Raw genomic sequence first — 13,102 nt, 5'->3', positions numbered from 1 at the left:
CTTTGTGACCCCGTGGACCACAGCCCACCAGGCTCCCCCATCCATGGAATTTTCCAGGCAAGAGTACTGGAGTGGGTTGCCATCTCCTTCTCCACAGCTCCAGGGTATAAATCACAATTGCTCTACGTCCATTCCATTCTACCTAATACCATCCTTTTTGCCAGCATATATTAACTCTCATCTTTACAACAATCCTGCAAGGCAGATATTACCTTTTCCTTTTTAGTGATGTGAAAACCCAACCTCAGAGGAGCGAGTAGTTTGAACACAGATCTGACTTCACAGCTCTTTTCAGTGCACCACAGACCTACTCATCTGGGGGCAATTTTGTACATCTTAATAACTCAGGTTGAGAGCATTCTACTTTTCTATTTGACCTATCAGAGTGTCCTAGCTGCTTCCTTCCCCATCACCCCTGACAATGTGGGGCTCCTTAGGGTGACTCACGACCCCTCAAGGGACAGTTCCTAATGACTTCCAGGAATCCTCCTCACCCTCCACAAGTGTGTCTAATGACTTCCAGCATCTTCTCCCTCCTCCCCAAGAGCTACTCCTAATGACCCCCAAATCTCTGCTTACTGAAGAACAGCTTTTTTTTTTTTTGAAGAACAGCTTTTTAATGACCCTAAGGACATTTGCCCTCAAAACTTGTCCTAATGACCCTCAGACCTCCTTTCCCCTTAGGAACTGCTCCTTTCAAGAAATGTTCCGGTTTACCGGCAAGTGAGGGGGTTCCCAAGACCCTTGATTCGCGTTTTAAAATCCGAGACAGCGCTGCCCAAACTGGGACAGGTTGGTCACCGAATCGGGAATTCTTTGACCTCAGAAGCTACCCCTAAGGGTCCGAAGCGCACTTTTACTTTAGGTAAGGGTTCTACTCACACCGCAAAAGACTGTACCCACCCTTTAGAAACATCCTACAACGGCATCATTACCGCCTTTACTCTGGCCAACGATCCCATTTCTAGGCACTCAACTAACTGTCTTAAGTCCAGACTAGCTACGGGCAGCCCGCCTTCGATTGGCCGGCTCTGCGACTCAGCCGACATGCTCAGTGGCCGCAGTCCCGGGTGGTACTACTTTTCCTCCTGGCAACAGCCCGAGTCGGCGCTCATAGGCTGAGCAAACTGATACGCCTGGATTTTGGGGAGGCTTCACAGCGGTTTCATTGGCGGGTTGAAGCTTATGGCGGCCCCCGGATTGGTTGACTTTGTGAAGCGCTGTGCGGCTGCGCAGAGACCGACTTTAGAGGAGGCGGAGTCTCGTCCTTCGCCGGCTGGAAAAGCAGGGTGATCGGCTAGTGGTGACAGCAGAAGTCGAGCCTTAGCCCTTTTGGGGCAGTGGGCTTTAAGTAAGAACTACCGGGTTTTTGAATCCTTTAGATTTGTTGCTTCTGTAGCCTTGACCGTGATCGTCGGTGGGGGAGGGGCGAAAAGCGGCCTTCTGCGGTGAGTGATAGGCATAGCTTTCGACCAATGGAAGCAGGCGCTTCTAAAATGAGCCCTGAGATTGGCCCGTTCCAATCTCTTTTGGCCAATGGGCGTCGGGAAGGGTGGGCGGGTCTACTGGGCCTTATTTTCTCTTCCTGCGGCCCGGCCTCACTCGCCTAGGCGGCGGGGCCGGGAGGGCCCGGACGTCTACGGGGTGAGCTTCGGAAACCTTGGAAGCGCGGGGGCTACCTTGGGAGCGATCCCTGCGGGATCCGATGCGAGGGGAGGGAGCGGGAGTTTGAGATAGTTACTAATAGCTGCCTTTACTGAGTTGATAAGTACCAGGCCTAGTGCTTAGCGTTTCGCTTGCATCATCTGAGTTAATCACAGCAACCCTGCGGGGTAAGGAGGTTGGGATCCCCATTTTACAGGAGGAGTAACTGAGACTCGGGCAATTTACACAGCCAAGGTCACACAGCGGATAAATGGCAGAGACTAGATCTGTATTCAGAGTTGTTTTAATTCTGGGGCAGTGCTCTTTTAAACCACAAGGCTTTGTTGCTGGGTGGGGGAAGGAAGGTGTCAAGGAACAGGAGCTTTCCCGAGGGAATAGATTGAGGGAAGGGGATCCTAGAGTAGAAGAAAGGGAATGAGCAGATGATGTAAGAGCAAGGAAATCGGTTGTTCAACAGTTATTGAGTGTGTACTCTTGTGTCGTGCATTGTTCTAGGTTTTGGGTATACAAAGATGGGCCAGAGGCAAATGAAGCCTCTTGTGGGGCTTTGGAGGCTTTGGGATGGGGCCTAACACTGTGTTCACATGATTTATATGTTTTTGTAAAATTTGCAAAAGTAAGATACTTTGTATTCTTTTCTTAGAAAAGGGGTCTTCAAGATTGCATAAAACTTGAGGTTCCTTTACACTTGGATCTGCCCTTGCAAAGGGCTTAGATTAAGTGGAGATTATGATGTAGGCAGCACAGAGAAATGGAGCACTGGGAATGCATTGCAGGACTTTGGGTAAATTTCCTGGTATGTAGAACAGGGATTACAGTATACCTGCCGTGCACAGTTTGTCGAGATGCATAAAAGCACCAGGAAATGGAAGCTGGAGAGATGCGGGTTCTGGGACTTGTCTTCTCTCCTACCTTAGACAGTTCTGCTCCATGCTGTCTTCCTAGTCTTTCACTAGATTGTTAGTATGTTGGAGGAGTTTTCCCCCTTCTGATCTCTCCAGCTCTCAAGGGGAACTCTTGGAGATGAACTGCCGTGATTTTGGGTCCGAGATTTGGGGGAATTGAGTAAAGAAAAGGACATAAGTTTTTTGCTTCTAAACTGACTGTTTTTAGCTGGTATGCTTGGTTCTTATTCAGTTGAAATAGTCTATTGTGTTACCAGGCAGTGGGGATGCACCCACTTAGCCGAAGGCCTCATCTAAAAACAAAGTAGTATTTATTTCACCTCCAGTCAGTTATGAAGTTTGCCCTGTACTACCAGTTTATTGCCTGTTTTAATTTTGTTCTTTGAGTTCTGGGTACAGTGCAATTGAACTCGTCTCTACCTTGATTTCATGTAACTGTGCTGAAACTGCATTTAGGTGTAGCTATGAGAACAATTTCATTTAAGGGTTTTAAAAATCATAGCTCTGGCTACTAATATCAGGATGCTTTTTAGCCCTTTAACTTTGTAATCTTGTAGCTAAGTAACTTTTCTTAAGAATCTAGAATCCTGTTTGAAATCTGTGACTTAGAAGGAAGTCCGTAGATAGATTTTTATTAAAAAAAAAAAAATCAGGTTGTAGTATATTAAGTTGAATACTTAGAATTAATTAGCCAAGTATGAACTAGGGAGCAGCTGTAAAGATGGGCGGGGCAGCTGCTTTGTCAAATGAGACCAACAACCAAATAATTAGTTTCCCTTTTTTAGTTGAGACAATGTCTCCATTAAATGAGGTTTGAAGACATGCAATTTTGATACATCAGAATCATTTAAGCAGAACCTTTTCTATCCATTTATCTTACTCATTTAAATAACCTGCCCCTGGCAGATTCCAGGTGTGAGGTCTTCTTGGTGCTGCAGACTTTCTTCCTCTTTCACTGTTTTCAGCACTGACATTCCCAGCATTCAGTCTTAATTACATCTTGTATAATTTTATGCTCTTAATGTATGTCTTCAGATTCCTGCCTGACCAAAGTGACCTCAAAAAGGAGGGAAGATGGCTTCTGAATCTGAAACCTTGAATCCCAGTGCTCGGATAATGACCTTCTACCCGACTATGGAGGAGTTCCGAAACTTCAGTCGTTACATTGCTTATATTGAATCCCAAGGAGCTCATCGGGCTGGGCTGGCTAAGGTGAGGGGTGGAGGCCTTTGGGACTGAGGGCGGCAGTAAGATTTTTCCTAAATGAAGCTTTGAAGAACAGTTTTACTGAAAGGCAAGTGGGGTGGTAGTTGAATATATGCTGTCCTATTTACAAGTTAATTCCTTTCGTTAACATCTGAAACATCTCTTTTTTAGGTTAGAGGAGAGCTGTTGAGAATCTTTAAAAGGGAGGGAAAGAGCCAGTGTCCCAGGGCCAGCTGCTGTGGTGCTTCCATCTCTTGGTGGAGAGGGTGTTGTTATCAATTCAACTTCTCTCTTTCTCGATTTCCCTCTCTTTCTCGGTTTCCCTCTCATTCTGCACTCTCATAGTAATTTGGCTTCCCATATGAACTTTCTGTTAGATTGAGAGAAAATCAACTCTTCAACCTCCTCTCTTGGTGCCCAGATAATATTCTGAGGCTGAAAATGAATGAATATTCCTTACTTTAGGTCATTGCGTCTAGACAGCTAGTTGGTAGCAGAACTGGATCAGGGCTAGCTTGACAGTGTGACTTTTGTCGTGTTTGAGTGAGCATGGTTAAATCCACGTGACTTTCTAGTAAAATCAGCTGTTGGCCTGCACACTTCGTGGACTCTGATCATGCTTGCCAGGTTTCTGATCTCTTTGTTCCTTGTGTTCCCTACAGGTTGTTCCTCCAAAGGAGTGGAAGCCACGAGCCTCCTATGATGATATCGATGACCTGGTTATTCCTGCCCCCATCCAGCAGCTGGTGACGGGGCAGTCTGGCCTCTTTACTCAGTACAACATACAGAAGAAGGCCATGACTGTGCGAGAGTTCCGCAAGATAGCCAACAGTGATAAGTGAGTGAGGCACGTTCCTTTTAGCATCGGGACCTTACATTTCGCGGGCAGAGTGGTCTTCAAGACTGCTGCCATCCTACTGAAGTCCCCTTTGCTCAGCTCCTGCTTTTCTCTGTCTCCTTTGCTGTTCTTTGCACGGAAACATTTCTCTTCTCAGTACACAGTCACAGTCTAAACTCGTCTATGTTTATACATAGAGTAATCCCATTGCTTTTCCTTCAAAAGTAGGACTTAATCATTTGCAAGGTTGCAAAGGGGAAACTTCTAGTTGGTTCAGAGGCGCTCTGGCCAGATGTATCGATAACACCCACTTATCAAAAAGTGGCCTCGGTAGAGTAAGTTAATCTCTTCCTTCTGGGTCCTTCTGTCTTTAATCACTACCTATCTCATTTTTTCTATGACATTAACCAAAGGTGAGTAAACAAGCTGTTTGCTGTTTTCTGTCACTCCACGATCATTGGTACATTCTTGTCTCTGTTGGAAGCGTCCTTGTTTAGGTCCGCTGTTTTCCATTGTTTTTCTGTGCTGTTTTTAATAATTTCGCTCTCATTTGACCTCAGATTTACAGAGAATGAATTGTGCATTCCCCTTGTTGGACTGACTAGTCATTCTTATCCTCTTGCTTGAATCTTCTCCTTTCCCTTGTGTCTCTTCATTTTGAGGCTCCATAAGGGATTCGTCCCTCCCCCTCTCCTCACTTTTTCTCCTGAGTCCTTTTTGGTCCGCACACGGCTGAATTGGCTTCAGCCGGTCAGATGTTTTGTGCCTCCGGCTCCGGCTTGGCCGTGGAGAAGCCCCAGGGAGAGCCTCAGCTCGCCAGGCTTCACACTTAGAGTGCTTTGTTATCTCACATCAGGTCTTACTCTTGCTCCATCTGTGCTCTGCCTCTTTTCCTTGGACTTATCACAGTTCTGAATGTGGGCTCCCAGTTTTCCTGGCAGCCTAACTCTTAAAAGCATCTCCTTTGCTGGCCAACCTGCTGTCTAATTAGAGAATCTGTGTAAAAGCCTGTTGAAGCAGTGTGCTGTGCTCCACAGATATGAGCCTGTGTCGTCGTTCGTGTCTGCTTCCTAGCTCTGCACTGGGCCAGGCACACTTGCTTTGTTTCTCCTGGGGTTGGTCTCATTCAGTCCCTGCCTGCCCCCTTGGTCTTCTAGTCTCCTCTCATTAACATATAGTAGGCCTTGCCTTTCAGGATATCTGTTCTTAAATCAGTCAGTCTTGTGTCTTTTCTCTTCATCTGAAATACAACCAGTTCTTACCCTTGATTTCTGTCTGCATGATCAGCCAGTTTTAAGAAAATCCAGTAGGTAACAACCTAAATTTATAAAGCAGATCAGTTGGAAGTAGCTATTTGTATTTAAAGGGAACTTCAGAGTTCTAAACTTCATTATTCATTAGGTTGACATCAAAATGTAAGGCAGCATTTAAAGTAAGATTGTTTTTTTACCCCCCAGTTAACCTCATTATCTCCACACAATTTCAGTTTGGTCTTCCATTCCTTATCATATATATATTTTTTTTGCCGAGTTATACTGTGTATTTTCAAATACTAGGTTTACACGTTACTCTTTAAATTGTGTAATACTTTTTAAGTGGTTTGAATTTTTAAAAAGTTTATTTTGGAATAAGTTCTCAGTATGTGATTTTATTGAGCTAAAGAATATAGATATTTTTAACAGTATTATGTGGAGATACATATGGATAGGGTGTGTGTGTGTGTGTTTGAGCATATGTATATACTTGTATTTCGCTCAATGGAACATTTGATAATGCAAAAACCTGTTTTTATGTTTTTAGGACTATTTTATATTTTTATTAAACTATTTTGTTTTCAGGCATGGTTATTTGTTGGATGTTAGCCACACTGCATAGGATGGTGGGAATGCAGCAGAGACAATTCAAGTGAGCCCTCTTGGAGACACTTCCTTAGAGTGCAGGGAAGTGACTGCTGTTCCAGGGCCTCACCTCTCCATGTGTGGGCGGGTTTTTGGTTGTCTGTGGATACACAGGGATTTGCAGTTGTTGGTTCTCACAAGTTTGTAAGCCTGTTTTCCCCCTGGGTGGCCAGGCCACTTCTGAGTGGAGCAGGGAGTAGTTTTAGTAGGGTCTTTTAAAAGAGTGGAGGATAGCATTCTTAAGGAAGATGGGTTTACATCTCGGTGTATGTTACCTTCCTTGGGCCTGCTTCCCACAGAAGGGAGGTTGAGGGAGTTAGTGGAACCTTGAAGGCCAAGGTTATATCTTGTTCATTTGAAATGTCTTGCTATCCCAGGAACAGGGGATTGTGTCTTGTGCTATCCATAATGCCTGATGAATTTAGTCTCTTATGAGTGGCTAACCCCCTTTTTTTTTTTTCCCACTTTTGAAAGGTACTGTACCCCACGCTATAGTGAATTTGAAGAGCTTGAACGGAAATACTGGAAAAATCTCACGTTCAATCCCCCAATCTATGGTGCAGATGTGAATGGCACTCTCTATGAAAAGGTGAAAGTCACTGGAATCTCTATGCAGCGTTTTTGTAGTTTTGTGATTTGATACCATTTTCATCTGCCCAGCATGCAATAGACACCTAAAAGCTGTTTGTCTGTTTTGTTTTTTTTTTCCTTTTTATTTTTTTTACCATTTTCTTTATTTGGCTGCATAGGTCTTAGTCGCATCTCACAAGATCTTCATTCTTGGTGGTGGCATGCAGGATCTTTAGTTGCAGCGTGTGGGGTCTAGTTCCCTGACTGGGGATTGAACCTGGGTACCTGCATTGGGAGAACTGATTCTTAACCACTGGATTGCCAGAGACGTTCCCCTAAAAGCTGTTTTGCTGAATGGGTGTTTGCACAAAAGGGTGGTCCACCGCCAGCTGACTGGGCTGTGCTCGCTTAACCGGGGGTAGTTTTGCATGTGACTGAATTTTATTTCTCCCACTCTACATGTGAATTGGATGATATGGTGTTCTTTGCAAGGGCCATTAGAATAGTCTGTGGGTGGTAGCTCTGATGAGTTCTAGAGAGGGTGGGATCACAGTAAATGAAATGTTGGGGAGGGCGATGTGGTTTCTGTGAAAAAAAAATCACTGACTAATATAATGAAAGGGGTATATATTTAAGAAAAGAAACATTTAGATTTTGAGAATCTTCCAACAAGAGTCTATAGAAAAAGCTGTCTTTTAACGAATTGCATTGGCTTAGGATATAGTGGTTTTGGACAGCCTTACATGTGGTGCAAAAGGGCTATTTGGGACCGTTTTAGGATGATTTGAAAAATCTGTAGAGTGTTTCAGGGATTATCACTCAGATTATTGTTTTTGTAAATTATTTGAAGGAAGGCGTTTAAAAAGTGGATTCCAATTTTGCTGTTGATGATCACTTTTTTGGGTGGTGGGAAGTGAAGCTTGTAGGCATAAATCCAGAACGTCTTTACAGGAGGTGGGCTTCTGATGACCTTTTTAACTCAGGGTAACACTGTAGACTTTTTACTGAAGACACTGCCCAGTGGAAATAAGGGCCAGGCAAGTCACAAATTAGTAAATTCCCATGCTTTGTATTTGTTGTGATTTGAGAGGTCTTTCCTCTTTTGACCTAAGTTTATTTGGGTTCTGTGCAAACTGTTCATCTTGGGTTTAGAACAGGTGGCTATCACCTCCCTTTCTCCTCTTTCACTTACTAGTGTTCAGTGTTGCTTCGCTCTTTGGGGGCATAATGGCATCAATTCCAGTGGCAGCTCTGAGCAGCGAGTGAGAGGTGCTGTGGGCCTTATGTCCACACAGTCTCAACAGTATGCCAAACCCTTGTTACAGGTGACAGCTCACCTGTGACCTGCTCTGCAATTGGTGAGTTCAGAGCCTCAGTTTTTATTCAATCTAACATCCTCTGCAGCATGTAGATGAGTGGAATATTGGCCGGCTGAGAACCATCCTGGACTTGGTGGAAAAGGAGAGTGGGATCACCATCGAGGGTGTGAACACCCCGTACCTGTACTTCGGCATGTGGAAGACATCCTTTGCCTGGCACACCGAAGACATGGACTTGTACAGCATCAATTACCTGCACTTCGGAGAGCCCAAGTCCTGGTAAAGTCGGCCTGCAGTTGGCACCGAGGCTGGTCAGCTCTGTGTGCACATGGACCACCTTGGGATGGAGATAAAATACAAATACTGGTTCGGCAGGCTCGGGGTGGGGCTGGCGTGTTACGTTCTCTTCCGACTTTGAAGCAGCGAGGTGCTGTTAGAGTGCTGGGGCTCTCCCTGCCCTTGGCTCTCCCTGCCCTTGGAGCAGCAGGTTTTAGAGGGCAGGGCACCTAGTCCCATCGTGTGGAAACGGAAGGTGGCTGAGTCACCGAGAGCCGCGGGGGCTCTCCCAAGCTCTCCCACTGCTGTCTGATTTCTTTTTCTGAACAGGCCTGAGGCATTTCTTAGAGGCAGATTTCCAAGACTGGATTCGCTCCTTCAGATGATAGAAAGCTTTCTTTTCCTCATGGAAAAAATATTTGGTGAGCAGCAGTGTGTGCCTAACCCACGAGGGGGCGCGTGGTCACTCGGCATCCACTCCCTGCTGTTCATTGCAGCCGCAGTGTGGCTGGGGAGGCAGATTCGCCCTCTCGTCTGCCTGCTCCCACCCATCCATCTCAGCACGTCAGCGAAGGTGGTGCCTTCAACAGAGCATAGGACCGATGAGGCGCTCACCCTCACACAGATAGGAGACTGATCAAGAGAGAGAAAGTGGGAGAAAAGCTGTGTTGGGGAACAGTGGGTGCAGTAGGTCCACACAGGAAAGCACATGAGCGCTGGGCCTAGAGAAGGCTCCCCTGGGAGAGGTGATGGCCGAGCTGAGGCCTCGCACATGAGGATGTGGCTGGTTGGGGTGGTGGTGGGTTAGGAGGGGGGATAGGAAAGCGTGTCTGGGTGTTTGTAGCAACGTGCAAAGACTTGGGAGTGAACGCAGTGTGTTGAGTAACTAGAGAAAGGAAGTCCTTTGTGCTCTGGGTGCCGATTATGAGGATGGAGGTGCGAGGAGGCCGGAGGGGACACTGACCAGGTCTTGGGGAGTCATGGAAGCTGTGTCTGTCTCCATTCCTTTTCCAGCCTCTTCAGCCACATCCTGTCCCAGGGGTTTTCTTTTGTTCTGTCAGATGCCTTTCCAGTTTCCAGTCTTGGGGTGGGGAACCCTTTTGAGCCAGTGATTACCCCCTGACTACTGACCCAGTTCCTTAGAAGCTAGACTTCTATCTAGAGTCAGTAACTTTTGTGTCTTCCCCATGTTTACTCTGAAGTTCCTGAAACTAGACTTTGTTACTGCATACACTCTTTAGGTCACCTGAAGTGGTTCCTCCAGAGACGTCTGTGCAGGGTTGCCTGATGGATCCCAGAGCCCTTTAGGTGATAGTTTCCTCATCTGTTTTGTTTCATAACAAAACTATTTGGGATGGGAAGGTTTTGTTGTTGTGGAGTCTTCTTTAGAACGCATTATAAAGGTAAACTAGACTTACTGTGAGTTCCTGAATATGAAGTTTTTAACAGTTTTGCAAAAGTTTTAAATAGTCTTCTATGTGTTTTTTAGTTTTTCCTTTTGTTTCTTAATGAAGGGCAATCCTATGGTGTCTGGATACCCACAGTGTTGGAGGCGTGAGTGGCTACTGGATAATCAGTGCACTGTTGAGGAGACGAAGGGAAATGGGCTCTTCAGCAGATGGGGGCCAGGTCTCTGGTACCTAATCCATCGTCACCTTGTTGCCCATTTTTCTCTCTATCCCATCCCAGTTAAGCCTTTCAGGCTCTGCCAGGAGCACTTTAATGCCATCCTCCTTCTCTCTCTCTTTTTTTTTTTCTTTGTTTAAGTTTTATTGCATGAATAACACTATAAAGGAGAGCAACGTTGAGTGTGTGCCATAAATCCTGGTTCATGGTAACTATCGAATAAACGTCTTGTTAATGAATATAAAAGATAAAAATCGCTTGCCCTTCAGTGTGGGTTCCCACTCCAGTGCCCAGACAGTCTAATACGTCATTTCTCCAGATCCCTTTCTAGTTCTTGTGGTCGGGAAGTTGAAAAGTCTGATATTTCAAGCTGTTCTAAGAGTGGGCACAAGCCCTTGGGCCCCTTCCCGGGCCAGCCCTCTGCTCAGTGGCCGCTGCTTCTGTGTGCTTACAGGTACTCCGTCCCGCCCGAGCATGGAAAGCGGCTGGAGCGCCTGGCCAAAGGTATGGTTCGCTCCGTGGGCCGGGTCAGACCTGCCAGGGAGCTGCGCTCATGGCTCTCGGATGTCCACTGTCAGTGGTCCTTTCTTAGGCCCACATGTGAGGGGTGAGCCAGACTGCCAGTTTGGGTACATCTCAGAGCAGCTGAAATCACAGCCTTTCCCCACTTTGTCCTAGGAAGGGGCTCAGTAAGCGTTAGACTGTCTTTGCCTTGCTTTCATCATGCATGGGTTTGTTTGACCAGGGATAGTGTACTGGTCACCTTGGATCTGGTTCTTTTGCCAGAACCCCAGTTGGTCAAGTCAAAGTTGCATCTCATGCTTTGGTTCTTGTAAGTGGACTCTAGTAGATTTGTACCTCTAGAGAGACTATTTCACAAGCGCTTGTCATTTGTACTTAGATGTGTTACTTAAAAAGATTGAGGGTCCTGGTGAATGGAGAAAGGCTCTAAGTAGTTTTAAAACTCTATGAGAACAGAGGCTGCCAGGGCAATCCTGCAAGCAGGATTTGATGACCATTACACCGGGGACAGTCCAGAGCCTCATCATAGAACTAGGACTGGCCTGGAGCTAGAATAATCTGTGGCGATCACCTTGGTGATTCATCCTCCTAACATTTAGACGAGATGCGCTGTGTGAAGTGACTCCAGGGTTACAGAGCCAGTGTGGAGCCGTGTATTAACTGTACCCGTTTTCAATTAAACAGGCTTTTTCCCAGGCAGTGCTCAAAGCTGTGAGGCTTTTCTCCGCCATAAGATGACCTTGATTTCTCCTTTAATGCTGAAGAAATACGGAATTCCCTTTGACAAGGTGAGCGGATTGCACACACAGCAGTCCTTGGCTTACACGGAAACCACTCTTTCTGGCGTGTGTTTCACAGGGAGCTTTATTCTACTTGCTCCTCTGTACCAGGTGTGGGCCAGGACTAATCTGTGTCACCTTTTGATCTCAATGCATTAAAGGTGGGTGCCGCCTTCCTGCTGCCAGAGGAGGGTCCAGCCCCCTTGAACAGCGTTAATCCAGAGGAGTCATTAATTACAGTCATGGTGTCTGATGTGCGGGGACTTTGCATGTCGCAGAAGACGCTAAGACCCCAGTGGCTTTGTGACCTGTCCCTGGTCAGAGTGCTGGCTGAGCTGGAGCCCAGCATTCCTGCCCTTTACTTCAACTGCTTACTGTTTGCTCTTGTTCAGGTGACTCAGGAAGCCGGAGAATTTATGATCACTTTCCCTTACGGCTACCATGCTGGCTTTAACCATGGCTTCAACTGTGCCGAGTCCACCAACTTTGCTACCCGGCGGTGGATCGAGTATGGCAAACAAGCTGTGCTGGTAAGTCCACTGTTTCCTTCATAATAACTGTGTCTAAAAACAACTGATTGAGCCAGCCAGCCTTCTTAGATACACTGGCTGGTGTTTCTTTGAGCTGCTGGAATTGAGAAACGGAGTGGCAGGGAATGTGCAAAAGTACCAGCATCTTGTGTTCACAGAGAATGTTTAAAAACTGGTTTAGGTTTGAGTTGTATAAAACGAGGTTTCCGTGCTTGAGTTCGTTGGGCATTAACACTGCACCCACACACACAGTGCTGTTTCTTGCTCTAGCCGCTCTGGGTGTTCGCCGTCGAGGAGAAATCTGATGGGCTTCCCTTTTACTTTAAGGAAGCAGCAAGGCTGGACGTTTGACCGGGAGTAGACTTGCTGCCGAGGTCCTGGCCTGAATAGACGGCAGAGGGAAGGTGGACGTTGACCGTCCCGGGTTTAATGCTGAGCCTTGTCTCTTAACTGTTCTCCACGCACCCTGGCTAGCGTCCCAGTTGACTCGCCCCAGTGCCATGCGTCCTCCAGCCTTTTCTCCTGCTTCCTTTCATGTGTGAAGGCTCTGCACGGACGCGATGCCCTCAGCCTGTGAACCCAAACAGTTCAGCCTGAAACTGTTCTCTTTTTCCATTTGGTGGGAGAAGGTGGGAGAGGGGGGTGGGGGGAGCTGGGGAAGGGTCTCACCTGGAACCGCTCTGGCGCCTTGCGACAGTGCTCCTGCAGGAAGGACATGGTGAAGATCTCCATGGACGTGTTTGTGAGGAAGTTCCAGCCAGAAAGATACAAGCTCTGGAAAGCTGGGAAGGACAGCACCGTCATCGACCACACTCTGCCCACGCCAGAAGCGGCCGAGTTTCTTAAGGAGAGTGAACTGGCCCTGAGAGCCCGGAAGGAGGAGGATTGCCCAGAGGAGGAGGAGATGGAGGGGGTGGAGGATGGAGAGGAGGGCGACCTGAAGAGGAGGTAACCCCGCAGCCCCTGGG

The 13,102-nt window shown here is 46.8% G+C and overlaps 1 protein-coding gene across 17 annotated transcripts in view; it reads left to right on the top strand.

The window, feature by feature from the left end:
* The first annotated feature begins 1,197 nt into the window (after positions 1-1,197).
* KDM4A (lysine demethylase 4A) overlaps positions 1,198-13,102 on the top strand; it is a 41,401-nt gene continuing 29,496 nt past the window's right edge. For 2 of the 17 annotated variants that reach the window (XR_003110228.3, XR_006551934.2), the window contains exons 1-9: positions 1,237-1,448; positions 3,606-3,782; positions 4,439-4,614; positions 6,987-7,101; positions 8,487-8,680; positions 10,758-10,807; positions 11,510-11,613; positions 11,997-12,134; positions 12,832-13,082. Coding sequence is in view for 14 of the 17 variants with exons in the window: in XM_044945106.2 (XP_044801041.2) it covers positions 3,645-3,782; positions 4,439-4,614; positions 6,987-7,101; positions 8,487-8,680; positions 10,758-10,807; positions 11,510-11,613; positions 11,997-12,134; positions 12,832-13,082 (1,166 nt within the window). In the remaining 3 variants the exon portion in view is untranslated. Of the gene's footprint in view, positions 1,449-1,530; positions 1,645-3,605; positions 3,783-4,438; positions 4,615-6,452; positions 6,520-6,986; positions 7,102-8,486; positions 8,681-9,007; positions 9,100-9,918; positions 9,986-10,029; positions 10,314-10,757; positions 10,808-11,509; positions 11,614-11,996; positions 12,135-12,461; positions 12,742-12,831; positions 13,083-13,102 lie in introns of those variants that run through there. The other 15 variants (XM_044945106.2, XR_006551936.1, XM_044945112.2 and 12 more) reach the window with 15 other exon arrangements.

The sequence above is a fragment of the Bubalus bubalis genome, chromosome 6 (assembly GCF_019923935.1).
Source record: "Bubalus bubalis isolate 160015118507 breed Murrah chromosome 6, NDDB_SH_1, whole genome shotgun sequence".
Lineage (NCBI taxonomy): Eukaryota > Metazoa > Chordata > Mammalia > Artiodactyla > Bovidae > Bubalus > Bubalus bubalis.
This window is presented reverse-complemented; position numbering and strand designations above follow the sequence as displayed.